Raw genomic sequence first — 25,363 nt, 5'->3', positions numbered from 1 at the left:
ACTACTACTACTACTATTTTAATTTTTAAGATAGAATTTCTCTGTATATGAACTTACTCTGTAGACCAGGTCGGCCTTGAACTTATAAATCATCCTGCCACTGCCTCCTGAATGCTGGAATTAAAGGCATATACCTTTATCACACAGTCTGAAATTATTTTTGTCTTTCCTATGCTGCTGTTGATTATTTCATGAATTCTATTTTGCAATCCAGGATACTTTCCAGTGGATAATCTCTGCTGCCCTCAAAAGTCTTGGATAATAGTAGGCTTCTCAGAGCTAAGGGACTAGAGAGATGAAGGAGATGAACATATAGTGAGGGTAAAATGAACTTTATTAACATATTGATTGAAGAGGGACTGGGGATCTTTAGTTGGCAGCAATTGTGCTCTGAATCCAGCTCACATAGTTGCAGACCTTGGTGTACACACCAGGATTATCTGGCAGAGCACAGCCATAGCCCCAGGAGACAATGCCCTGGAGCTCTCCATTGCAGACCACAGGGCCACCAGAGTCACCCTGGATTAGAGAAATACAGTGTTTAAGGAAGGGACATGTAGAAAAAGAATCACATTTACTCTGACCTTAAGACCTCATTCTATTGACCCTACATAGTTCCATTTTTTCTGCATTGAAAAACATTGTCTAGTCTCACTAATAAGATTAAATGACATCCAACATAGATCTCATATCTGCCTGACCCCATTGCATGAAGCTTCTAGTTTCCCAATAATGGACACTCAAATGCCACTCCCAGGAGAATAGAGGTTTCATATGCAAAGAGGTCCACTCACCTGGCAGGAATCTTTGCCTCCCTCCAGGAAGCCAACACAGATCATGTTGCTGGTGATTTCCCCAGGGTAGGAGGCTTCACAGTCAGCCTGAGACAGCACTGGGGCTTCCACGCACTGAAGTAGGTCTGGGTTGTTCACTGAGAGGGAAGGTAATGATTAAAGAAAGATGAAATATGCACCAGAATACTTGAATGAAGAATAATTTATCCTAGAACATCATGGGTAACCACCACAGAGATCATTTAGAATATAAATTCCAGCAAAGAATTGTAGCTTTCTAAATCTATAAAATGACCTCTATGGATCCCATTTTCATGGTTGATTCTGTTGCACAGTGTATATTTGTCCTCTATAGGTTCTAGAGAATGAACTTCTTGGGATTTTTATCTCCCTTTGGTACCAACTACAGTTTTTTTAGTTGGTACTTTAAACATATTTGCAAGGCAAAACCCAGTAGGTTCAATACCAGATAAATGCCTGATTTTGAAAAACATGGGGAGGAAGGAATGTAGTAGGTGAAAGCTCTACTCACCACCATTGCTGAGGGTGTTGCCCCAGCCAGAGATGAGGCATTGAGTGCCTGCAGGTGCACAGGAGCTGGGCAGAGCCACAGTGGACACTTGGGCATTGAGAGTCACGGGGGAAGCGAGCTTGATCAGCATGATGTCATTGTTCAGGGTCCACGAATTAAAGTTGGGGTGCCTGATGATCTTGGAAGCATCGACAAACTGCTCATTGCCCTCAACAACATTGATGTTGTGCTCTCCCAGTCTCACTTGGATGCGACTGTTAGAAAGGAAACACATGCTAGAGATTTTTGTCTAAGACACCCCAACGTTCCCAAGCTTCTTGCTCAGGAGTGGATCTGGAAGCCTACAGTAGATCCCTAGACAATATGAAAGGAGAACCTGTTGAGTGGTGGATAATTTCTTCATAGATTGGTGGTATATAAAGAGTACAGTTTTGAGATGTGCCATGCCACAGTCACTCAGATATTCAGAGATGCGGACCCAAGGTGACAATTGATGCTCATCTCACTTTCTAGTCTCTGTTAATGACAGAAGGATCTATGAGTAATATTTCTTGCTTTATTAATGACTATTATGTGAGATCTAAGCCTGTTTAGTCCAAAGCGTTATGACATGGAACCATTAGAAAAGTTTACATTCTTGTTCCCAACTCTATAAGTACTGAGCCAGTATCCCGGTCATTTGTGTTACATACTTAGGACTGAGAATGCCTAGTAGAGACTGCATTGAATTTTACCAATATTTAGCAGTATTTCTGAAAAGTTGGAGTTGATTTTTTTTCTTAGCTGGTGGTGGTTGTACAAAGTTCTTACCTGACTTTTTCCACATGTATGTATAATAACAAAACAAATATTCCTTGGTTTAATGGCCCACATTCCTTGCTATATTATGAGTTTGCTTGAGGAAATGAGAGGCTTTCTATTCTGTATTAAAATTTCCTCAGTGCTCTTGATAGTTAACTGCTGCCAGCAGCTTCTCCTCATGGCTTTCCCCTTTCACCTTACAACTTCACCACTTGCGGATGTGCCGTGTTCTAAAGATGGCCCAGAGCTGGGCAGTGATGGCACACACCTTTAATTCCAGCACTTGGGAGGCAAAGGCAGGCAGATTTCTGAGTTGGAGGCTAGCCTGGTCTACAGAGTGAGTTCCAGGACAGCCAGGGCTACACAGAGAAACCTTGTCTTGAAAAAAATAGATGTCCCAGGATGTGGGCTCCTTAGTTAGGGGTTAATCACTTACGATTTGTAGCAGTGAGCTGCAGACACTACCCACTGGTTGTTGATGAGGGAACCTCCACAGAAGTGGTAGCCAGAGTTCAGGGACACCTGGTAGGGGACAGAATTCCTCTGGCAGGTGTATCCTCCAACGATCTTGTCATCATCATCCACAGGGAAAGCAACTTGATTGGAGATAGGAAATGAACATAAGCAAATTCATCTGGCTATTGGAGGCTTTATGGCAGCTAAAACCTTAGGATTCCTTAGTGAGCACAAGGAGTGCAGGAAAGCTGGAATCACTCTATTCCAATAGGCAACATAGATTCTAGGGATTCTCAGTATCAGGTGCTGACGGATAGGTAGTTCTCACAGGTCTAATCTCTTCTGAGCACCCATGTTGAGACAGCAAGAATTATCTGAGAAAACACTTAGTGGGATGCCATTAGAAGTCAGTTCTTCTGATTTCCTGCTTTATTTTAATACCCATTACTTGTTTGTCCTGTCTGAATATTGGCTTTTTACCTAGGCCAGTGTCCCACAGAAAATATTTACCTAGTCTAGCTTCCCCCAGAAATCAACTCAAGACAAGAATAGAATGAGCCAAGAATAGAAAGGAATACCCAAGACAATGTAGGGTTAACGAGGGGAGGGCACAGCAACTTACCAATATATCAGTAATTCTTAGCTTTTATTGGTAAGATGAAGTTTATTTAGGGATAGACCTATTAAACAGGCAAGAGCTAAGACATAGGATCACAATTCTAATGGTTGAATATTTAGCAAAAAAAAAAATAATAATCTTTTTGTGTCTTCAAGCACATGTTTCCTTAAGAGCATCTGTGGTGGAAGTATCACGGAGCTGTTGGAGCCAAGCAGTGGGCACGCTGGCTCATTTTATGGAACCTCTTTATTAGCTCTACCGTTCAACATTGCCTGCTCTTGGAACCATTTAGAATGAAGACTAGATTAAAGGGCTAAGTGAGAAAGACAAAGAATGCGAAACCAGGAAAGTAGGGAGAAGGTTTGAGTGGCTGGTGAGACTATCAGATTATAGGTAAGAGACAGCATTGGGATCGTTCATATATTTCATTAAGTGGAGAGACTGTACAGGGCTTGGGGAAAAGAGTGAAACTCACCAGCAGCTCCCACAAGGGCTAGGATCAGAAGTGTACTCATGGTGACAGAAAGTCATGAGCACAGAAGGAGAGCCTGTTTTTATAGTTCTCTAGATGGAGAAGAAGGCATCTTGGCTACAAGTGGAGGGGTCACTTTTTTTTTCCTGCACAAACAAAACTGCACATTTCTCTTTCCCAGAGTCTTGCATCAGCCTTGCTGTTTGGTGCCCTTGTCACTTGGAGAGCTACAGGTGACAAGGGAATTTTTTTCTCAGGCCACATAAGGAGAACAACTGATTCTTGGAGGGATAGTGTAATGAAACAAAGAGGGGACGTCAAGCCCTTGTCTCCACAGTGGGATTTCTTAGGCTTAGGAGATAAGAGGAAGAGCAAAGACTGTCTAAGATCCTTAGAAATTCTGGCTTCATGAAAGCTTTAAGAAACTTTGAGCAAGGACTGGTTCTAGCAACTAGTAGAGTTGCTTGGTGCCCTCATGGTAGGAAATCAGCACTGCCTAAGTAAGTCCCTTACCTGTGAACCTGACTGTTTTAGTGAATAAGAAGATGAAATTAAAGGGCTTTGAGGTATGCAATTAGAACAGGGATGATGAAAATCCAGGAGGTGCAGAGTTCTTTTTAAGTGAGTGAGTGTGTGTGTGTGTGTGTGTGTGTGTGTGTGTGTGTGTGTGTGACTTTCAGTTGGCTCTTTTCTAACCAGATTCATGGATTGAAGGTATCTTGAAGAGGACAGATGAAACTTAACTAGGGACTTCCTTGATGTGCTACAGGGGTGGAACACTCACAGCAGAAATATGCTCTATTTTCTGTTGTCTTTTGCTCTTGTCATGTGTCATTTTTTAAGAGTCATCAAGGCTCCAGAAAACTACACTAAGTATTAATACCTGTATAGGAAAATACTTCCTGAGCTAAAATATACATGATATTTTAGATATGAGAAAAATGTTTGGACAATGTTTAATCTGGGTCCTAGTTAGATAATTAGTTGTGTATAGATTTGAGAGGATTCTGTAATTGTCTATTTTATACATAAAAAGAATAATATATGGGGAGGTCTGGTGGGCTTGAAGTGGGGCCTGGGGACATCATCTTGGAGACGGGGGGGGGGAAGGTATGGAATGTGGAACAGTGAGAAGGTGGACTGGGAGGGGGATAAAGTCTGGCCTGTAAAAAAAGTAAATAAAAAAAAAGTACTCTACTAGGCTCATCCCTCAATTTTTTGCAGTAAAACCTGGCCAGAGAAGTTTATTGACTGATGATTCTTCAATTTGAATCGAGTTATACAATCATTTGGAGGAGCCTTATTGTCAATTGTTTATCTTTTTCTTCATTCCAAATCTAGGCTTTGTGAGTTTCCAATTGGAGTTGAGATTATGTGTCAGTTTTCTGAAAGATACTGAACATTCTAGAGATACTAAATAAAGGTAAAAAGAAATTGAGCTCAAGTTGTAATTGTGGTAGAGATGGTAAGATGATGGAGGTTGGGGATTGTAGAATATACTGCAGGAAACCAACGTGGAGCTCATAGGCTATGCTGTGGCCCCATTCTTGACATTGTTAGGGCAGATTTACAAAAAGTCCCTCCACTGAATGCTCTCTTTCTGCATCTTGCATATCATATAAAGGCTTTTGGACTTAAACACATTTCACTTTTCACAAATGTTTTAATATGAGTCTTCAGAAAGATGGATTCATTTTATCCAAGAAATTAATCTAAAACTGGCATGCTACCCTTATGTCTCCCGGAAAATGTGGGAATTGTCAGAGTGTGAGATTTGTTGCAGGTGACTGTCAAATAAGAGGTCCTCATGAAACAAATTACACATCCTATTTCCTCTTGGCATTTTTCTTCCTGGCATAACATGGTCACAGAATTTGCATTTCACTTGTATCTTGTCTCAGATCCTAATCTTGTCATATACTCCCATCGGGTGCATGCCAGACATAGTTGCACAAGCCTCTGTGTTCACAGAGCGATCATAGAGTCTGAGGACTTTGCTATGGGTGGTCTGAAAGTTTTCTGCAATGTAGTTGAGATGCTGCTTGCTGGGGAGTATTTGCAGAACTACTGCTTTGGATGTAAGACTTTTGCTTTCGTGCATGCCCATTTCCCTGTGCCTGGAGAGGTAGACCACATGAAGGAGATCATCATCAATATCTAGGAAATGATTTTTGCTCAACAGAGATTTGGATTGGTTCTTGTCACTCTTTGCAAAAGGATCCATTTGAGGACATCAGCATTTCTGAACCTCAGCTTTGAAGGTCAGCATGCACTTAACCCATTACTACAGAACGGAGTCTATCTGTTATGCTTTTAGTATGAAAGGCAGATGTTCTAAAATTATATGTCACTGTTTTCTTTTCAAGGTCCTCTGTAAATTCCTTATCTAATTCTTTAGCCTCAGTTCCAGGTACTACTCTTTAAGCAATGTATGAAATCCCAGGCTTCCTTCTGCAGATCTCAACTCCCTTTCTCCATTATTGCACTCTTCTCCAGCAGAAGTTCACTTACCTAAAGAAGTTTGTTTCCTGAACATGCCATCCTAGATCCACTAACTTTGGATAGTAAACAGTACTTTGAGTTATCAAAAACAGACAGGCACACAGACAAACAAAAACATGCATACACGCACATAAATACACATGTATACACACACACACAATTTCTAAAGTTTGAGACAGAGGCTTTAGGGTCTTAGTTTAGTTGTTGGTGATCAGCTAACTGGATTAGATCATCCTGTTTCCGCACTCTCTTCCATTATTCCCTTATATTTATAAGTAACATGCAGACTTCATGCCCAGTGAAATGTGATTTGCATGTTATATTTATTCTTGGGTTTCTTTCACTGTCCTAAAGAGAGTAGAGAAATCTCTAGCAATTATGAATTTAAAGTATAAAGGATAGATTGAAATTACCAGATAAGATAATATATTACACGTTTTTCCTGTGACACATATGCACAAGAGTCAGAATAAAAAAGACTTGAAGCACTCTGCTTCAAATAAGCTACAGTAGTAGAGGACCCAGCAAGATTCTACTTCTGTGTGGTCCTCCCACATTCCCTTTACCCTTTCTCCAACTTTTTGTTATTTTATTTGAAAGTATTTTACATTTAGGGTTGTTTATTCTTACTTTCATCTGACTCCATGGACACAGTTTTCCTTTTTTGATATTTGCATTTAAATCTCTTTTACTTTTCTTCTCTTGTCTATATTTCTTATAAATTGCATTTAAATCTCTTGTACTTCTATTCTCATTGCCTATATTTCTTATAAATTATATTTTAAAATGTGTATGTATTTTTGAGAATCGTGTGCATGCATATTATATATTTTGATAGTTTCCATATCTATGTCCAATCTTCCAATACTCCCAACTCCTTTACCCTTTCCTTTCACTAACTTCATTTTCCCTCCTTCTCCCCTTCCTCTTTCTGTCTTTCGCCCTCTTCGTACAAGGAGGCACCCTATGCCGTTAGTGCTCCCCACATATACTTGGGTGGAATATGCCACTGAACATAGACCACCTACCAGGTAGGATTCCCAAGCCTGGAGAGAACCTGCTCTTGGTCTTCTGTCAGCTGTGTTCTGCCAATAGGTCTCTACTTCCTTTGTTTTAATTAATGCCACTTCTTGTCCCCTTTTCTTTCCTTTCTTCATCATTTTCGTGCCTTTATTATTTTTACATGCATCTTCATTAATTTTTTAAGCATCTCACTATGTAAACTATATTCTCCTCAAATTCAAAATCCTTGAGAAGATTGCCTTTCTGGATGTTTTCTGATTTTATATATATATATATATATCACTAAAGTGAATAGAGAAATATCTATTATATATATTTATATATAAACATATATATAAGTTTTATTTTCAGATCAACTTGCAACTGTTGTCAATTCTTAGCTACAGTAATAAAATCAGACTTTAAGACAAAGTTCACAATAAATTGATTTGGTGAACTTTGACAGTGAACACTAACTCAGAGGGAAGGCTACACACTTTCTCAAGAAAGGAGAAAGCTAAAGTCAAGAAAGTAAGGCAATGAAAGATATCTTGTGTAAACCACTAAAATGTCGATTACTGTTTTCCTTAAAGAAGGAATCTCAAAATCCCTAGTGTTATACAGAAGCTTCCGAGAGGCATTCTAGGTACAAGAATAAGAAATACTAACATTGAAATCAATATTCTTCAGAAAATTCTTTCAACACAAGGCATTAGGTTTCTGAAATTTTGTAAAATTACATTCTTATTCAAACACTACTGATCAGAGTCTAAACTAGTCTCTCTAGCAAGAAAAAGTCATAATTACACCCTTGAATGACAGCATTTCCACATCGATATTTACTTTCCATGTTTAATTTTTAATTAATTTTAATTTTCACCCAACATTTTGAATATTTTACACATGAGTAACATATTAACAATTTTTTCTTCTTCCTCTCCTCCGTTTCTCAAAACACAAACATATAAGCACATATAAATTTATAAATAAAACCTGGTAAGGGCTGGAGAGATGGCTCAGTGGGTAAGAGCACCGACTGCTCTTCCAAAGGTCATGAGTTCAAATCCCAGCAACCACATGGTGGCTCACAACCACCCGAAAAGAGATCTGACGCCCTCTTCCAGTGTCTGAAAACAGCTACAGTGTACTTGAATATAATAAATAAATAAATCTTTAAAAAAAAACAAAGAAATCATTAAAAAACCTGGTAAATTTATTTAGCACTACACACACACACACACACACACGCGCGCGCGTGTGCGCGTGTGTGTGTGTGTGTGTGTGTGTGTGTAGGTATATGTATTTATGGTTAACTGGGATTGGCTAGTCTATCAGGGAGCTTGTTTCTGAGGAAGATTGATTCTCTCTTTTTTTAATTGTCCATTAACTTGCCTGTAGATTTTCATTTCTTGAGAAATGGGTATAAAGTGTTGAGGCAGGTCCTGAGTTCTTCTGTTTGTTTATTAAAATTTCATATCTTATTGATTTTGATTTTGTTGCATTTCAATGGCTCATTTTCTGCTCTCTGAGCAGTTCTAGGGATTTAACTACCAAGAGAAAGCTCTTCACTCAGAAGAAACCAGTAAAGCATCAGAAAAAAATACACATACCAATAGTTGTAGAAATCTTACCATAAGAATAAGAAACATGAATATGCAAGTCAACATAGAAATGTCAAAAGTGTACCACCCTTCAGCAGATGAGAGTACCCAAATATGTTAATGTAATGGAACATTGGGCAAAGGATTTAGAAGTCTAATTAAAAAAATCAGCAACTTCAAGGAGAGTTAACTTAGATCATCAAATGAAGCCAAGATAATTAAAAACTTGTTCAAGAAATTCAACAGAGATAGGTGATGAAAAGAAGAATTGATCATAAAAGAAAAACAATAAATTCAACAGAAATGTGATGATAAGCATTTTAATAGATTAAATAACACGAAAAAAGACAGTAAATATTGAAGACATTGTTAAAAAATTGAGACCAGATTTACTCTGTGTTGCCTTCCCATCATGTCTCATACTCAGAAGGAAGCTACTCTCTTGTTTACTTGTTTTTAGTCCTAGAAAAGCTGATAAAATTTAAATGCTCTTAAGGAACCATCATTAACTAGCCCCTTAATTTAACTTATCTGTTGACTCATTAAAAGTTTAAATTATTGTATAAAACAATGAGTTTTATTATAAAATTTTAATGTATGTATTTTGGTCTATTTTGTTTTAATGGTCTTCATTACTCTCTTCTCATCACCCGGCTTTTCCATCACTCAAGAATAGCCATTCTTTTTTCATATCTATGTTTATCATATGAGGGACACGATACTCGTTTGAGTTCTGCTTGTTTCTTAAGCTTTTGTTTATAGAAATCCTTTATGTATGTGTTTCTTCTTAGAAAGATTTTATTCCACATGAATTTGAGTATATATCTAGTATATACTAGGCAGTGATTTACTTTCAAGGCTTAAAATATATCACTTAGTGCATCCTTCTTCATAGGGGTTTCAACTCAGAGATCTGATGTAATTCTGAAGGTTTTATTTATACTCATGAGTTTGCTTTCTTTATTTTAAGTTTTAGTATTGTTCTCTGACTGTGTAGTCTTGGCATTTAAAATATCAGTGTCAAGGAGATAATCATTTCTGTTTGTGCCTATTCTTGAATGTCTATGAGTTTCCCTGGACTTGACAAATTTTCTCCTATAATTTTATTGAACTAATTTTTTTTGTACCAAGTTTTTATCTTTTATTCTTCCTCTAGATTACTGATTTTCTAGATTGGGCTCTTGAACATAAATCAGAGTTCTTGAAAATCATGACCTTTCTTATTTTTTCTTTTTTATTGGTTGAATGTAGTATTTCTACTGTTTTGTCGTCCATCCATGCTACTCTTATTTTGTTCAATCTAGTACACATGTGATGTTTTTCAGTTTTCCATCTCATGTTTTATTTTATTTTTTGAAATTTTTATTATTAACAATCATGATTTTGGTCTTTCTCTTTTATTTTGTTTTGATCTAATATTTCAGTATTATAACTACATTTCTCATCGATATGGTATTTATGTTCTTGTTTTTCTCTCTTTGAAATCATTAATTTTTTTTTCTTTGAGAAATAGATTTTGGAGAGGCTCATCCAACACCATGTGGTGTGGCACACCAAAGAGAGGCATACATAGATGTCACTAAGATGAGCAATTATGTGGTAAAGAGATGGGAGAAAACAAGAAGCAGAGTCGTGTATGCACCATGAAGAGAGGCATATGACAGCAGTGAGGAAGAGCCAGGCGTGAGAAACTTATGCTGCCACTGAGGCCATGGTGATTTTCATGATGTACAGGTGGTGACATCAGTGATGTGTGCACAGGAGAGCTGTCCCTGGTGACATGAGCAGAGGAAATCTGTGTGTGTGGGCAACCTACTCAGCTAACCCCAAGCCCAGATCCAAGGTTTTTAGTTGGCTCATACCAACATTTATCCAACTGATGATCTCCTGGAGCAAATGAAGTTGCTAGTCCTGTGGAACCAGAGCATCAGGATCTCCACGACACAGTCCAACAGCAAGATATCTGAGAAGAGTCTTGGTGAGCATCCAGTATTGATGGTGTAGCAGAATCTAGAGACCTAAAAACCAGAACAATGACTCATTGCAATGAATATTTGTGAGTAAAGCTGTTTGGACAAAACATTATATTGTGTGATGTACCACAGCTTACATGGTGAGGGTTTTCATTTATTTTAATTTTAATTTTTATTTTTGTTGGGGGGAAGAGAGGTTACAAAGGTAGAATGAAGGCAGAAACAGAAGGACTGAAGAATGGGATTGGGATACATGATGTAAAATTCAAAAGAATCAATAAAAATTATGGTAAACATTATTAAAAATAGATTTTAATTTTTTAATAATTTTTTATTTTTTGGCATTTTAACTAATTCACTAATTGGCTTCAGTATTTTTGTTTTTTGTCGGTTGAATCTGCTGTAACTTTACTTTTTAATTTTTTTAATTTTTTAAAATTTTAAAAATTTTTTATTCGATATATTTTTTATTTACATTTAAAATGTTTTTCCTTTTTCTGGACCCCCACTCCACGAAAGTCCCATAAGCCCTCTTCCCTCCCCCTGTTCTCCCATCCACCCCTTCCCACTTCCCTGTTCTGGTTTTGCCCTATATTGAGACACTGAGTCTTTCCAGAACCAGGGGCCACTCCTCCATTCTTCTTGTACATCATTTGATGTGTGGATTATGTTTTGAGTATTCCAATTTTCTAGGCTAATATCCACTTATTAGTGAGTGCATACCATGATTGATCTTTTGAGACTGGGTTACCTCACTTAGTATGGTGTTCTCCAGCTCCATCTGTTTGTCTAAGAATTTCATGAATTCATTGTTTCTAATGGCTGAATAGTACTCCATTGTGTACATATACCACATTTTTTGCATCCATTCTTCTGTTGAGGGATATCTGGGTTCTTTCCAGGTTCTGGCTATTATAAATAGGGCTGCTATGAACATAGTGGAACACATATCCTTATTACCTGCTGGGGAATCCTCTGGGTATATGCCCAGGAGTGGTATAGCAGGATCCTGTGGAAGTGATGTGCCCAGTTTTCTGAGGAAGCACCAGACTGATTTCCAGAGTGGTTGTACCAATTTGCAACCCCACCAGCAGTGGAGGAGTGTTCCTCTTTCTCCACATCTTTGCCAATACCTGCTGTCTCCTGAATTTTTAATCTTAGCCATTCTGACTGGTCTAAGGTGCATTCTCAGGGTTGTTTTGATTTGCATTTCCCTAATGACTAATGAAGTTGAGCATTTTTTAAGATGCTTCTCAGCCATCCGAAGTTCTTCAGGTGAAAATTCTTTGTTTAGCTCTGTACCTCATTTTTTAATAGGGTTATTTGGCTTTCTGGGGTCTAACTTCTTGAGTTCTTTGTATATATTGGATATTAGCCCTCTATCTGATGGAGGGTTGGTGAAGATCTTTTTCCAATTTGTTTGTTGCCAATTTGTCCTTTTGATGGTGTCCTTTGCCTTACAGAAACATTGTAATTTTATGAGGTCCCATTTGTCATTTCTTGATCTTAGGGCATAAGCTATTGGTGTTCTGTTCAGGCTCTTTCCCCCTGTACTGATGTCCTCAAGGGTCTTCCCCAGTTTAGTTTCTATTAGATTCAGAGTGTCTGGCTTTATGTGGAGGTCCTTGATCCATATGGAGTTGAGCTTAGTACAAGGAGATAAAGATGGATCAATTCGCATTCTTCTGCATGCTCACCTCCAGTTGAACCAGCACCATTTGTTGAAAAGGCTATCTTTTTTCCACTGGATGTTTTCAGCTCCTTTGTCGAGGATCCAGTGGCCATAGGTGTGTGGGTTCATTTCTGGATCTTCAATCCTATTCCACTGATGTGTCTGCCTGTCACTGTACCAATACCATGCAGTTTTTAATACTATTGCTCAGTCAGTAGTATTGCTTGAGGTCAGGGATACTGATTCCCCCAGAATTTCTTTTGTTGTTGAGAATAGTTTTTAGCTATCCTGGGTATTTTGTTATTCCAGATGAATTTGAGAAATGCTCTTTTTAACTCTATGAAGAACTGAGTTGGATTTTGATGGGTATTGCGTTGAATCTGTATATTGCTTTTGGCACAATGGCCATTCTAACTATATTAATCCTGCCAATCCATGAGCATGGGAGATCTTCCCATTTTCTGAGGTCTTCTTCCATTTCCTTCTTGATAGTCTTGAAGTTCTTGTCATACAGATCTTTCACTTGTTTGGTCAGAGTCACACCAAGGTACTTTATATTGTTTGTGGCTATTGTGAAGGGTGTCATTTCCCTAATTTCTTTCTCAGCCTGCTTATCCTTTGAATATAGGAAGGCTACTGATTTGCTTGAGTTGAGAAAAGAATACTGTTAAACCAGAAATTGCATTTGTATGTAAGGCTTGTAATGATCATATATATGTCCTTTGTGTAAGATTGTTCCTATTTTCACCATAGGACTTAGCATATTTTCTGAGTGAAGATTCTCTTCTCCTCCTTACATATGATCCTGGTCTGGAGATACATGTTGATGTTTCTGTTTCAAAGTCTTTTTATTTCTTCATGCTTTTCAACTGTTTGATCACCTCTCTTGTGATTTCTTGTGTCTTCCCATTCTTTTTGTATAGTAGTGTGTTTCCCTAGTTATACTGAATCTTCTCCATATTTATCACTCCTCCTCCTCCTCTTCTTCTTCTTTTTCTTCTTCTTCTTCTTCTTCTTCTTCTTCTTCTTCTTCTTCTTCTTCTTCTTCTTCTTCTTCTTCTTCTTCTTCTTCTTCTTCTTCTTTTCCTTCTTCTTGTTCCTCTCTTCCTCTTCTTTGTAGCAAACCATAAGTTTTATTTCACGGCAATGAATAAAATGTTTATTTATCTCTCTTTGTTTTGTTTTTCTTTTTTGAGACAGGGTTTTTCTGTATAGTCCTGGCTGTCCTGGAACTCACTCTGTAGACAAGGATGGCCTCGAACCCAGAAATCCACCTGACTCTGCCTCCCAAGTGCTGGGATTAAAGAAGTGCACCACCACTGCCCAACAAAGACTATTTATTATATGTATATGAGTAATACCAGAATAAGGCATTGAATCCCATTATAGATGGTTGAGAGTCACCATCTGGTTGCTGGGAATTGAACTCAGGACCTCTAGAAGAGCAGCCAGTGCTCTTAACTGCTGAGCCATCTCTCTAGCCCCTAAAATGTGTTTCAACAAATGATGTAGAAACACTTTCTGTAGGCCATCTAGCCTGCATATTGCAATTTTTCCATATCAACCTCCTTATTAGGTTAGATTATAGATCCATGCTGGTGTAATTGACATGGAGCAAAAAAGAAAATTAAAGTTAGGTAAAAACATACAAATATACCATGTAGAGGATAATGGAAAACAAAAGAAAACTATTAACAAAACAATGAAAATACTAGCCATACATGGTACAAAATTAAATATTTAAATTTTTAATTTTTATGTGCATCTGTGTGTCAATATTGTGGTATATTTGGGTATGTAAGTGTGTGAGAGTATGTGTGTGTCTGTATTTGCGTCTGCACTATGTATGTTTGGATGCTCCTATAGACCACAAAAATGTGTCACATCCTCTGGACCAGGAGTTACAGGTGGTGGTGAGCTGATAGATGTGGATGCTGGACATTATAATCAGAGTGTCTGCAAGGTCAGCAATTGCCCTTCATCCCTAAGACTTCTCTCCAGCCTCAAATTCAACTTCTAGAAAAGTATGAAGCATCAATTACTGACTTGTACATTTTGGATATGATTACATGTGCAGGTCAGGACTAATGTCCTTAGTATAGTGATGTCAGGAGACAATGTAGACCTTTATGAGGTAGTCCCTTATGAGAACTCCTTAAGAGATTAAGGGTACTACTACCTTTGGAAGAGGTTAAACTGCTCTTGTATGACACAGAGTTAGTTCTCAAAAGAGAGATTTTTAAGAATAAGCTGAACTCTGAATTGATCTCTAGTGTCCTGTCTTAAGATGATCTGTCTTCTAACTACATGGACTTTCACTATTTTGATGATATTGACTATGACCCCAACAAATTTAATATCTCTTCTTCTAAAGACTTTAATTTTTCTTTATTCAATAAATATATGTAAATTTATTATGGAATATATTATTGGAATAATATTAGTCTAGGAATTTTAAGTTCTAAGAAAATAGTATTACAGAAAAGTAAGGCCTAGCTCCCATAACATTTATTTGTGCATCATATGATTCCACAGATATATGTGGGACAGAGAAGAAAAATAGGGATTAGATAATTGTACCAATATGTGTCTATCCCAGAGAATGTGATTTCATGTTATTAAAAAAATAAAGTGGTAAAAGGTCATAAAGTGGCCAGGGTCATTCTATTTTAGGAGGTATATTTTAGACAAGAAGTATGAAGTATTTCAGACAAGGATGGCTTTTGTTTTGCCTCCTGAGTCTATAGCAAAACCAAACTTTCTTTCTTTTTTCCCATACTAGGCACCCTAAATGAACTTCCAAGTTTTCTTTTAAATTAAATAAACCCACCATCCAGATAGAAAGCTTGCTATTAGTTTTAACTGTTAAAACTAATGACATAAAATATGATCATCAATACATTGAACTCTCCTTGTAAAACATGGTATTTTTGACATGAAATGGTATTTGCAAACTAACATTAGCAAACAAATACCAAAGCAGTATATATGATCTAGTCATGTTGCAATTGAGTGATTTTTTCTCACATTAATAATGTAAGTATTTTATGGTAAATATATATTTTATATGAGGAAAATATGAAAAAGAAAATGACTCTAGTCAATAGTATTACAAAAGAAGGGAAAACAGGAGCCAGCTCAGCCAGGTACACAGGGAACAACAGACGGAAAGATTGCTCTGGACACAGTCGGCCTGGGTTCCTTGTACATGTAGGAGCTGGGCAGCTCTACAGCTGTCTGGGCACAGATCCTGCAAGGGAGCATTTGACCTGCAGGGAGTCCGGCTCTTGGGAGTCCTGCTCTCAGAGACCTGTGCCACATCTGACAACCAGGAAGATCCCACTTCCTGATACTCTCTAGAGAACTGGCAGGAGCAGGTTAATCACCATTTCCCCATCCATCAGATGTGGTAGATCTGTTCCACATCTGACACAGGGAAGATCCAACTTCCTGATACTCTCTGGAGAACTGGCAAGAACAGGTTATTTGGTAAGAATCATCCCACACCCCTAGAGGGACAGAGCTGCTTACTACCCAGCAACCTCCAGATCAGCACTCCTCTCCTTTTCCTTCTACCCCTTCCTCCTCCACTGCCACTGCCCCATTCCATTGGATATAGTAGACCTGTGCCCCTTCTGACATGGGAAGAGCCTACTTCATGATACTCTCTAGAGAGTGTGCAGGAGATTGGCATTTGAAAATTAGCAGGAGCAGTTCATTCAAGAACTGGCACCAATAGGTGCATTGGAACTGGTTGAAGCAGGGCATTCAAGAAGGAGCATCAGCAGAGCATTTGAAATCTGGCAGCAGCAGAACATTTGAGAAATAGCAGCCTGCAGGGCATTCAACCCTTGCCAAGTCTGTCACAGAAGAGACCCAATCACCTGATACTTCCTGGAGAATCAGATGTTTGCAGGGCTTTGGAGAGAAAGGGAATCCCAGGAGTACAGAAACACAGGCCTGCAGGACAGAGAAGGCAGAGACAGCAAGACCAGCTAACACCGGAGATAACAAGAAGGCCAAAGACCATTACACACAGTAACCAAGGCAACATGGCACCATCGGAACCCAGTTCTCCCACAACAGCAAATCCTGCATAGTCCATCACATCAGAAAAGCAAGAGCTAGATTTAAAATCACATATCATATTGTTGATGGAGGACTTCAAGAAGGACATAAATAATTCCCTTAAAGAAATACAGGAGAACATGTGTCAACAGGTAGAAGCACAATAATCCCTTAAAGAAATACAAGAGAATATGGATCAAAAGATAGAAGCCCTTAAAGAGGAAAAACAAAAATCTCTTAAAGAAATATGGGAGAACATGGCTCAACACATAGAAGCCCTTAAAGAGGCAACAAAAAAATCCCATAGGGAATTATGGGAGAACATGGGTCAACATGCAGAAGCCCTTAAAGAGGAATCACAAAAATCCCTAAAAGAAACACAGGAGAACATGGGTCAACAGGTAGAAGCCCTTAAAGAGAAACACAAAAATTCCTCAAAGAATTTCAGGAAAAAACAAACAAACAAGTGAAGGAACTGAACAAAACTATCCAGGATCTAAAACTGTAAATAGAATCAATAAGTGAGACATCTCTGAAGATAGAAAACCTTGGAAAGAACTCAGGAGTCACAAATGCAAGCATCAACAACAGAATACAAAAGATAGAACAAAAAATCTCAGATGCTGAAGATTCCATAGTAAAAATTGACTCAACAGTCAAAGAAAATGCAAAATGCAAAAATCTTGTAACACAAAACATTCAGGAAGTCCAAGACACAATCAGAAGACCAAATCTAAGTATTATAGGTACAGAAGAAAGAAAGGATTTACATCCTAAAGGCCCAGTAAATATCTTCAACAAACTTATAGATGAAAACTTCCCTAACCTAAAGAAAGAGATGTCTGTGAACATACAAGAAGCCTACAGAACTCCAATCAGCTTGGACCAGAGTAGAAATACCTCCTGTCACATAATAATCAAAACACCAAATGCACTAAACAAAGCAAGAATATTAAAAGCAGTGAGAGAAAAAGATCAAGTAACATATATAGGCAGACCTATTACAATTACACCAGACTTCTCACCAGAGATTATGAAAGCCAGAAGTGCCTGGGCAGATGTCATACATATCGGAAGAGAATGCAAATGTTAACCCAGACTACTATACCCAGCAAAACTTTCAATTACCATAGACTAAGAAAACAAGACATTCCATGAGAAAAGCAGATTTACACAATATCTTTCCACAAATCCAGCTCTGCAAAGGCAAATGGGTGGAAAATACCAACACAAGGCAGCAAACCACACCATAGAAAAATCAGCAAAGTAATCTTTCAACAAACCCAATAGAAGATAGATACACAACCAGAATTTCACCTTTAACTAAGATAACAGTAAGCAACAGTCACTTTTCCTTAATATCTCTTAATATCAATGGTCTCAAATCCACTATAAAAAGGCATAGACTAACAGACTGGATACATAAACAGGACCAAACGTTTTGGTGCATACAAGAAACCCACCTCAGTGACAAAGACAGTCACTATTTAGGAGTCAAAGGTTGGAAAATAATTTTCCAAGCAAATGGTCCCAAGAAACAAGCTGGAGTTGCCATTCTTATATTGGATAAAATTGATTTTTAACCAAAAGTTTTCAAAAAAGATAAGGAGGGACACTTCATACTGGTCAAAGGAAAAGTCTACCAAGATGAACTCTCAATTTTGAACATCTATACTCTGAACGCAAGGGCACCCACATTCATTAAAGAACCTTTAATAAAGCTCAAAGCACACATTGCACCACACACAATAATAGTGGGAAACTTCAACACCCCACTCTCAAAAATGGACAAATCATGGAATCAGAAGCTAAACAGAGATACAGTGAAACTAACTGAAGTTATGGATCTAATAGATATTTATAGAACATTCCACCCTAAAGCAAAGGAATATAACTTCTTCTCAGCACCTCATGGTACCTTCTCAAAAACTGACCATATAATTGGTCACAAAATGGGCCTCAACAGATACAGAAATATTGAAATTATTCCATGTATCTTATCAGATCACCATGGCCCAAGGCTTGTCTTAAGCTCGGAAAAAAAAAGCAATGGAAAACATGCATACACATGGATCTTGAACAATGCTCTCCTCAACGATGGCTTGGTCAAAGATGAAATAAAGAAAGAAATTAAAGATTTTTTAGAATTTAATGAAAATGAAGACACATCATACCAGACTTTATGGGACACAATGAAAGCAGTGCTAAGAGGAAAACTCACAGCTCTGTGTGCCTCCAAAAAGAGAACGGAGAGGGCTTACACAAACAGCCTGACAGTGCACGTGAAAGCTCTAGAACAAAAGGGAGCAAATACCCCAAAGAGGAGTAGACAGCAGGAAATAATCAAACTTAGGGCCGAAATCAACCAAACAGAAACAAAAAGAACTATACAAAGAATCAACAAAACAAGGAGCTGGTTCTTTGGAAAAAATCAACAAGATAGATAAATCCTTAGCCAGACTAACCAGAGGGCACAGAGACAGTATCCAAATTAATAAAATCAGAAATGAAAAGGGAGACATAACAACAGAAACCGTGGAAAGTCAAAAAAATCATAATATCCTACTACAAGAGCTTATACTTAACAAGGTTTGAAAACCTGGATGAAATGGACAACTTTCTAGACACATGCTAGGTGCCAACCTTAAAACAGGATCAGATAAATCATATAAATAGTCCCATAAGTCCCAAGGAAATAGAAGCAGTCATTAATAGTCTCCAATAAAAAAAAAAGCCCAGGACCAGATAGGTTTAGCAGAAAATTCTATCAGATATTCAAAGAAGAGTTAATACAGATACTCTTCAAACTTTTCCATGAAATAGAAACTCAAGGAACACTACCCAACTCATCCTGTGAAGCCACAATAATGCTTATACCTAAACCAAACAAAGACCAAACAAGGAAGGAGCACTTCAGACCTATCTCCCTCATGAACATACTGAACAAAATCCTGACCAACCAAATCCAAGAATGCATCAAAACTATAATTCACCAAGATAAGGTAGGCTTCATCCCAGGGATGCAGGGATGGTTCACTATACGGAAATCTGTCAATGTAATCCACTACATAAAGAAACTAAAGGAAAAAAACCACATGGTCATTTCATTAGATGCTGAAAAGACTTTTGAAAAAATTCAGCATCCTTTCTTTCTTTCTTTTTTTTTTTTACTTGTATGTAAAAACTTTTATTCACAGATTAACATCTTTTTTTAATTTATTGATATATTTATTTACATTTCAAATGATTTCCCCTTTTCTGGACCCCCACTCCCCGAAAGTCCCATCAGTCCCCTTCCCTCCCCCTGTTTTCCCATCCAACTTTTCCCACTTCCCTGTTCTGATTTTGTTCTATACTGCTTCACTGAGTCTTTCCAGAACAAGGGGCACTCCTCCGTTCTTCTTGTACCTCATTTGATGTGTGGATTATGTTTTGGGTATTCCAGTTTTCTAGGTTAATATCTACTTATTAGTGAGTGCATACCATGATTCATCTTTTGAGACTGGGTTACCTCACTTAGTATGATGTTCTCCAGCTCCATCCATTTGCCTAAGAATTTCATGAATTCATTGTTTCTAATGGCTGAATAGTACTCCATTGTGTATATATACCACATTTTTTGCATCCACTCTTCTGTTGAGGGATACCTTGGTTCTCTACAGCTTCTGGCTATTATAAATAGAGCTGTTATGAATAGAGTGGAACATGTATCCTTACTACATGCTGGGGAATCTTCTGGGTATATGCCCAGGAGTGGTATAGCAGGATCTTCTGGAAGTGAGGTGCCCAGTTTTCGGAGGAACTGCCAGACTGATTTCCAGAGTGGTTGTACCAATTTGCAACCCCATCAGCAGTGGAGGAGTGTTCCTCTTTCTCCACATCCTCGCCTACACCTGCTGTCTCCTGAATTTTTAATCTTAGTCTTACATTCTGACTGGTGTAAGGTGAAATCTCAGGGTTGTTTTGATTTTCAGCATCCTTTCATGATAAATGTCTTGGAGAGATCGGGAATCCAAGGCCCATACCTAAAGATAGTGAAAGCAATATACTACAAACCTGTAGCCAGCATGAAGTTAAATGGAAAGAAACGTGAAGCAATCCCACTAAAATCAGGGACCAGACAAGGCTGCCCACTCTCTCCCTATCTATTCAATATAGTACTTGAAGTCTTAGCTAGAGCAATCAGGCAGCAAAAGGAGATCAAATGTATACAAATTTGAAAGGAAAACAGTGATAAAAACTGTTTGGTATTGGTATGCAGACAGGCAGGAAGATCAATAGAATAGAATTGAAGACCCAGAAAAGATATCAGTATTTGCAGATGATATGATAGTATACTTAAGCAACCCCAAGACTTCCACCAGAGAACTCCTAAAGCTGATAAACAACTTCAGCAAAGTGGCTGGATATAAAATTAACTCAAACAAACCAGTAGCCTTTCTCTACTCAAAGGGTAAACAAGAGGAGAAAGAAATTAGGGAAATAACACCCTTCACAATAAGCCCAAATAATATGTCATACCTAGGTGTGACCTTAGCAAAGCAAGTGAAAGATCTATATGACAAGAACTTTAAATCTCTGAAGAAAGAAATAGACAAAAGTCTCAGAATGTGGAAAGATCTCCCATGGTCATGGATTGGCAGAATCAATAAAGTAAAAATGGCCATCTTGCAGAAAGCAATCTACAGATTCAATGCAATCCCCATCAAAATTCCAAATCAATTCTTCATAGATATAGAAAGAGCAATTCTCAAATTCATCTGGAATAACAAAAAACCCAGAACAGCAAAAACTATTTTCCACAACAAAACATCTTCTAGGGGAATCACCATCCCTGATCTCAAGCTCTACTACAGAGCAGTAGTGATAAAAACTGTTTGGTATTGGTATGCAGACAGGCAGGAAGATCAATAGAATAGAATTGAAGACCCAGAAATGAAACCACACATGTACAGTCACTTGATATTTGAAAAAGGAGCTAAAAACACCCAGTGGAAAAAAGACAGCATTTTTAACAAATGGTGCTGGATCAACTGGAGATCTGTATGCAGAAAAATGCAAATCGACCCATTCATATCTCCTTGTACAAAGCTCAAGTCAATGTGGATCAAGGATCTACACATAAAACCAGACACAGTGAAGCTTATAGAGGAGAAAGTGAGGACGAATCTTGAACATGTGGGCACAGGACCCTTTTTCTAAGAACAAGAATAGACAAATGAAACCTCCAACTGCAAAGCTTCTGTAAGGCAAAGGACACAGTCAATAGGACAAAATGGCAACAAACAAATTGGTAAAAGATCTTTAACAAGCCTACATCTGATAGAGGGCTAATATCCATTGTATACAAAGAACTCAAGAAGTTAGTCTCCAGAGAGTCAAATAACCCTATTAAAAATGGGGTACAGAGCTTATCAGGGAATTCTCAACTGAGGAAACTTGAATGGCTCTAAAACACCTAAAGAAATATTCAGCATCAAAACAACACTGAGATTCCACCTTATACCAGTCAGAATGGCTAAGATGAAAAACTCACGGGATAGCAGTTGCTGGAGAAGATGTGGGGGAAAAGGAACATTTCTCCATTTTTGGTGGGATTGCGAGCCGGTAAAAGCACCCTCGAAATCAGTTTGGTAATTGCTCAGAAAATTAGATGTAGTACTACCAGTGGACCCAGCTATACCACTCCTGGGCATATATCTAGAAGATACTCCTACATGTAATAAGGACACATGCTCCACTATGTTCATAACTGCCTTATATATAATAGCCAGAAGATGGAAAGAACCCAGATGTCCCTCAACAGAGGAATGGATACAGAAACTATGGTATATATACACAATAGAGTACTATTCAGCTATTAAAAACAATGAATTCATGAAATTCTTAGGCAAATCGTTGGAACTAGAAAGTGTCATCCTGAGTGAGGCAACCCAATCGCACAAGAACTCACATGGTATGCACTCACTAATAAGCGGATTTTAGCTCAAATGCTCAAAATAAACAATTTACAATTCACCCAGCTCAAGAAAAAGGAGGACTTAAGTGAGGGTGCTTTGTTTCCTCTACGAAAGGGAACAAAATAGTCACAGGAGCAATATGGGAGACAATGTGTGGAGCAGAGACTGAAGTAAAGGCCTCCCAGAGACTGCCCTATCTGGGGATTCATCCTATAAATAGTCCACAAACCCTGACACTACTATGGATGACAAGAAGTGCATACCAAAAGGAGCGTGCTATGGTTGTCTCCGGAGGGGCCTTGCCAGAGCCTTACAAATATAGAGTCAGGTGCTAACAACCAACTATTGGACTGAGCTTGGGGTTCCCAATGGAGGAGCTGGAGGATGGTCCAGAGGAGCTGAAGGGGTTTACAGTCCCATGGGAAGAACAATGATTTCGGCCACCCAGATGTCCCAAGACTCCCAGGGACTGAACCATCAACTAAGGGCACACATGGTTCCAGCCAAAAATGTGGCAGAGGAAGGCTGACTTGTAGGGCATCAGTGGGAGGAATGGTCCTTGGTCAGGTAAAGGTTCAACAGAGGACCGAACAAATGGAAACCGAGGTGGGGGGAGGAGGGAGTGTGTTGGGTGGAGAGGCATATATGTGGAAGCAGGGGGAAAGATGGGGAGGGGTTGGGGGTCTTAGTGGAGGGCGGATATCAGGAAAGGTTTTACCCTTGGTAATGCAAATGAAGACGATATTCAATAAAAAAAAATGCCAGTAAAAAAAAGAAAAAGAAAAAGAAAAACAAAAGAAGGGAAAACACAAGTCAGGTAAAGGAACCAGGAGCCAGGATGCCAGGACAGAGAAGTGGGAGTGGGTGGGTTGGTGAGCAGGGGGAGGGAGGGAGTTTTCTTGAGGGGAAACCAGGAAAGGGGATAACATTTGAAATTTAAATAAAGAAAATAATAAAAAAGGAACAAAAAGGAACCAGACAGTAGAAAAACCCCAGAAAATCAGAAACTAGGCACCCACTACATTATTGTTTGCAGCTACAATGTAATCTGTTCAATATGGATTCTTTTGCTTTGGTTTAAAAAATAATTCCTCCATTAACTCCTTGAAAATTTGATATATGCCTACAATCCACTTTCTTAATGACCCTCTCATAATTTAAAAGAGAAACATTTTTCATTTCAGTACAATAAAGTTTCAACGATATGAATATTTAAACATAAACTGAACAAGGACAACAATAGTTATGCTAGGGTGGAGGGAGCAACACCATGAGGTTTCAGTCAATATAAAGAATTGCAGGCTCTGGGCGGTGGTGGCGCACACCTTTAATCCCAGCCCTTAGGAGGTAGAGGCAGGTGGATTTCAGAGTTTGAGGCCTGTCTGGTCTACAAAGTGTGTTTCAGGACAGACAGGGCTACACAAAGAAGCCCTGTTTAGAAAAACAAAAACAACAAAAAACACAACCAAAAAATTACAGGCAATTAAGGAATTCTGAGAGCAAGAGCAAGAATCTTCCCCAGGGAAGAACATACCAGTTGGTTAACCACCACCCCAGGTTTTCAAAACGGTTGTTATTAGCTAAAGACATGGTAGCTCATATTTGTAATCCTAGTATTTAGAATGGTGAGCAGTAGGACCACACTGCAAACTGGAGACCATTCTTGGATTTATATGAGACCTTGTCTCTAGACGTAGCTACTATTATTCCCATTTAGTTAGTTAGAAAGTAGTATGTAGAGAATTTATAGACATGTTTAAGGTTACACTAGTAATAAAGAGATAGAGGCAAGTGTCTGCCCATAGATTTAAAGTTGATAGTCATGCTACTTTATAAGTTCTTGGAGTACAGTTTTGCTATCCTGTGTCAACATCTTTTAGTTGTAGTTGTAGGAGAGTCTGGAAAGCTATTTAAATAGTCAGCACAAAGGCATCAGGGGAAGCAATCTCCAGATTTATGTTAGATTGTATTATGAACCGTCTGCACCCTTGCTTTCAACATGTAAACTGCAATAATAACCACTTTATAAGGAGTGAAATAAATGTGAAATGTCTAAACAGCTCTCAGGATGGTGCCTACATGTTCTTTAATTAATGAGAGCAAAGCCTTCAGAGTGTGAAGAATAGAGACAGAGGAACTCCTTACCTTCCCTGTGTGATAAGGATCAGGACCTAGGTGTGTTGGCTTTTGGTAAAAAACAACTGGATTAGTCAAAGAAGGCAATGTTTTTGTCATACATGCCTGTGAATGCATGTTAGCATTCAAATCCCACTATAACCACAGTTAAGAATGGTTTTGAATTTTCAATGTATATTTTTACATACATACATACATATATACATACATATGTATATTTATATGGACCATACACACACACACACACACACACACACACACACACACACATACACACATGCAGCTGCACAACTAAGTATATACTCCCACCTTAGGATTATCTTTCTGCAGGGTACTAATCCCATTGCAGATCCTGGGAAGAAGGAACAATGTGCAAAGAAGAGGGCGTTTGAAATAGGGTCACTTAATTATCCATATTAGTTAGTCATTCTGTGGCTCCAGGTCTTTGTCATACTGACCCACCCTGTCATTTTATTAAGGAGAAGAGACACACCTGCCCAGAGCAGACTTCTTGACTTTTTAAAAATCTCACTTCATTAACTCACCTGCCCTACACCCTTATAAATCAAATTCAACTTCCAGGCAAACAGGAGTCTTTACATGCAAAGGGAGCACCACTTGACACTAGTCTTTGCTTCTGTGAAGGGAGCCAGCACAGAATATGCTACTGGTGATCTTCCTAGGTTAGGAGGCAACATGGTCAGCCTGAGACAGCAGGGGGCATCCAGGCTCCACAGCATGCCTAGGTTTGTTTACTATGAAAAAAGATTAGGAT

The 25,363-nt window shown here is 38.4% G+C and overlaps 1 protein-coding gene across 1 annotated transcript; it reads right to left on the bottom strand.

Annotated features, from left to right (window-relative positions):
• Nucleotides 1-316: 316 nt before the first annotated feature.
• On the bottom strand, nucleotides 317-3,785 carry LOC127678522 (anionic trypsin-2). The gene is made up of 5 exons (XM_052173538.1): nucleotides 3,678-3,785; nucleotides 2,564-2,723; nucleotides 1,327-1,580; nucleotides 795-931; nucleotides 317-519 (listed from the first exon to the last, which is right to left on the bottom strand). The coding sequence occupies exons 1-5, from the start codon at nucleotides 3,715-3,717 to the stop codon at nucleotides 370-372; spliced, it is 741 nt and encodes a 246-aa protein (XP_052029498.1). The 5' UTR covers nucleotides 3,718-3,785; the 3' UTR covers nucleotides 317-369.
• Nucleotides 3,786-25,363: the final 21,578 nt, after the last annotated feature.

The sequence above is a fragment of the Apodemus sylvaticus genome, chromosome 2 (assembly GCF_947179515.1).
Source record: "Apodemus sylvaticus chromosome 2, mApoSyl1.1, whole genome shotgun sequence".
Lineage (NCBI taxonomy): Eukaryota > Metazoa > Chordata > Mammalia > Rodentia > Muridae > Apodemus > Apodemus sylvaticus.
This window is presented reverse-complemented; position numbering and strand designations above follow the sequence as displayed.

Excerpts from the sequence above, each read along its gene's own strand:
- LOC127678522 (XM_052173538.1), bottom strand. The coding sequence starts at position 3,717 with ATGAGTACACTTCTGATCCTAGCCCTTGTGGGAGCTGCTG. Across the intron at positions 2,724-3,677 it reads AGCCCTTGTGGGAGCTGCTG|TTGCTTTCCCTGTGGATGAT; the intron begins GTGAGTTTCACT and ends TCTCCAATCAAG. Across the intron at positions 1,581-2,563 it reads GCAGCTCACTGCTACAAATC|TCGCATCCAAGTGAGACTGG; the intron begins GTAAGTGATTAA and ends CCTTTCTAACAG.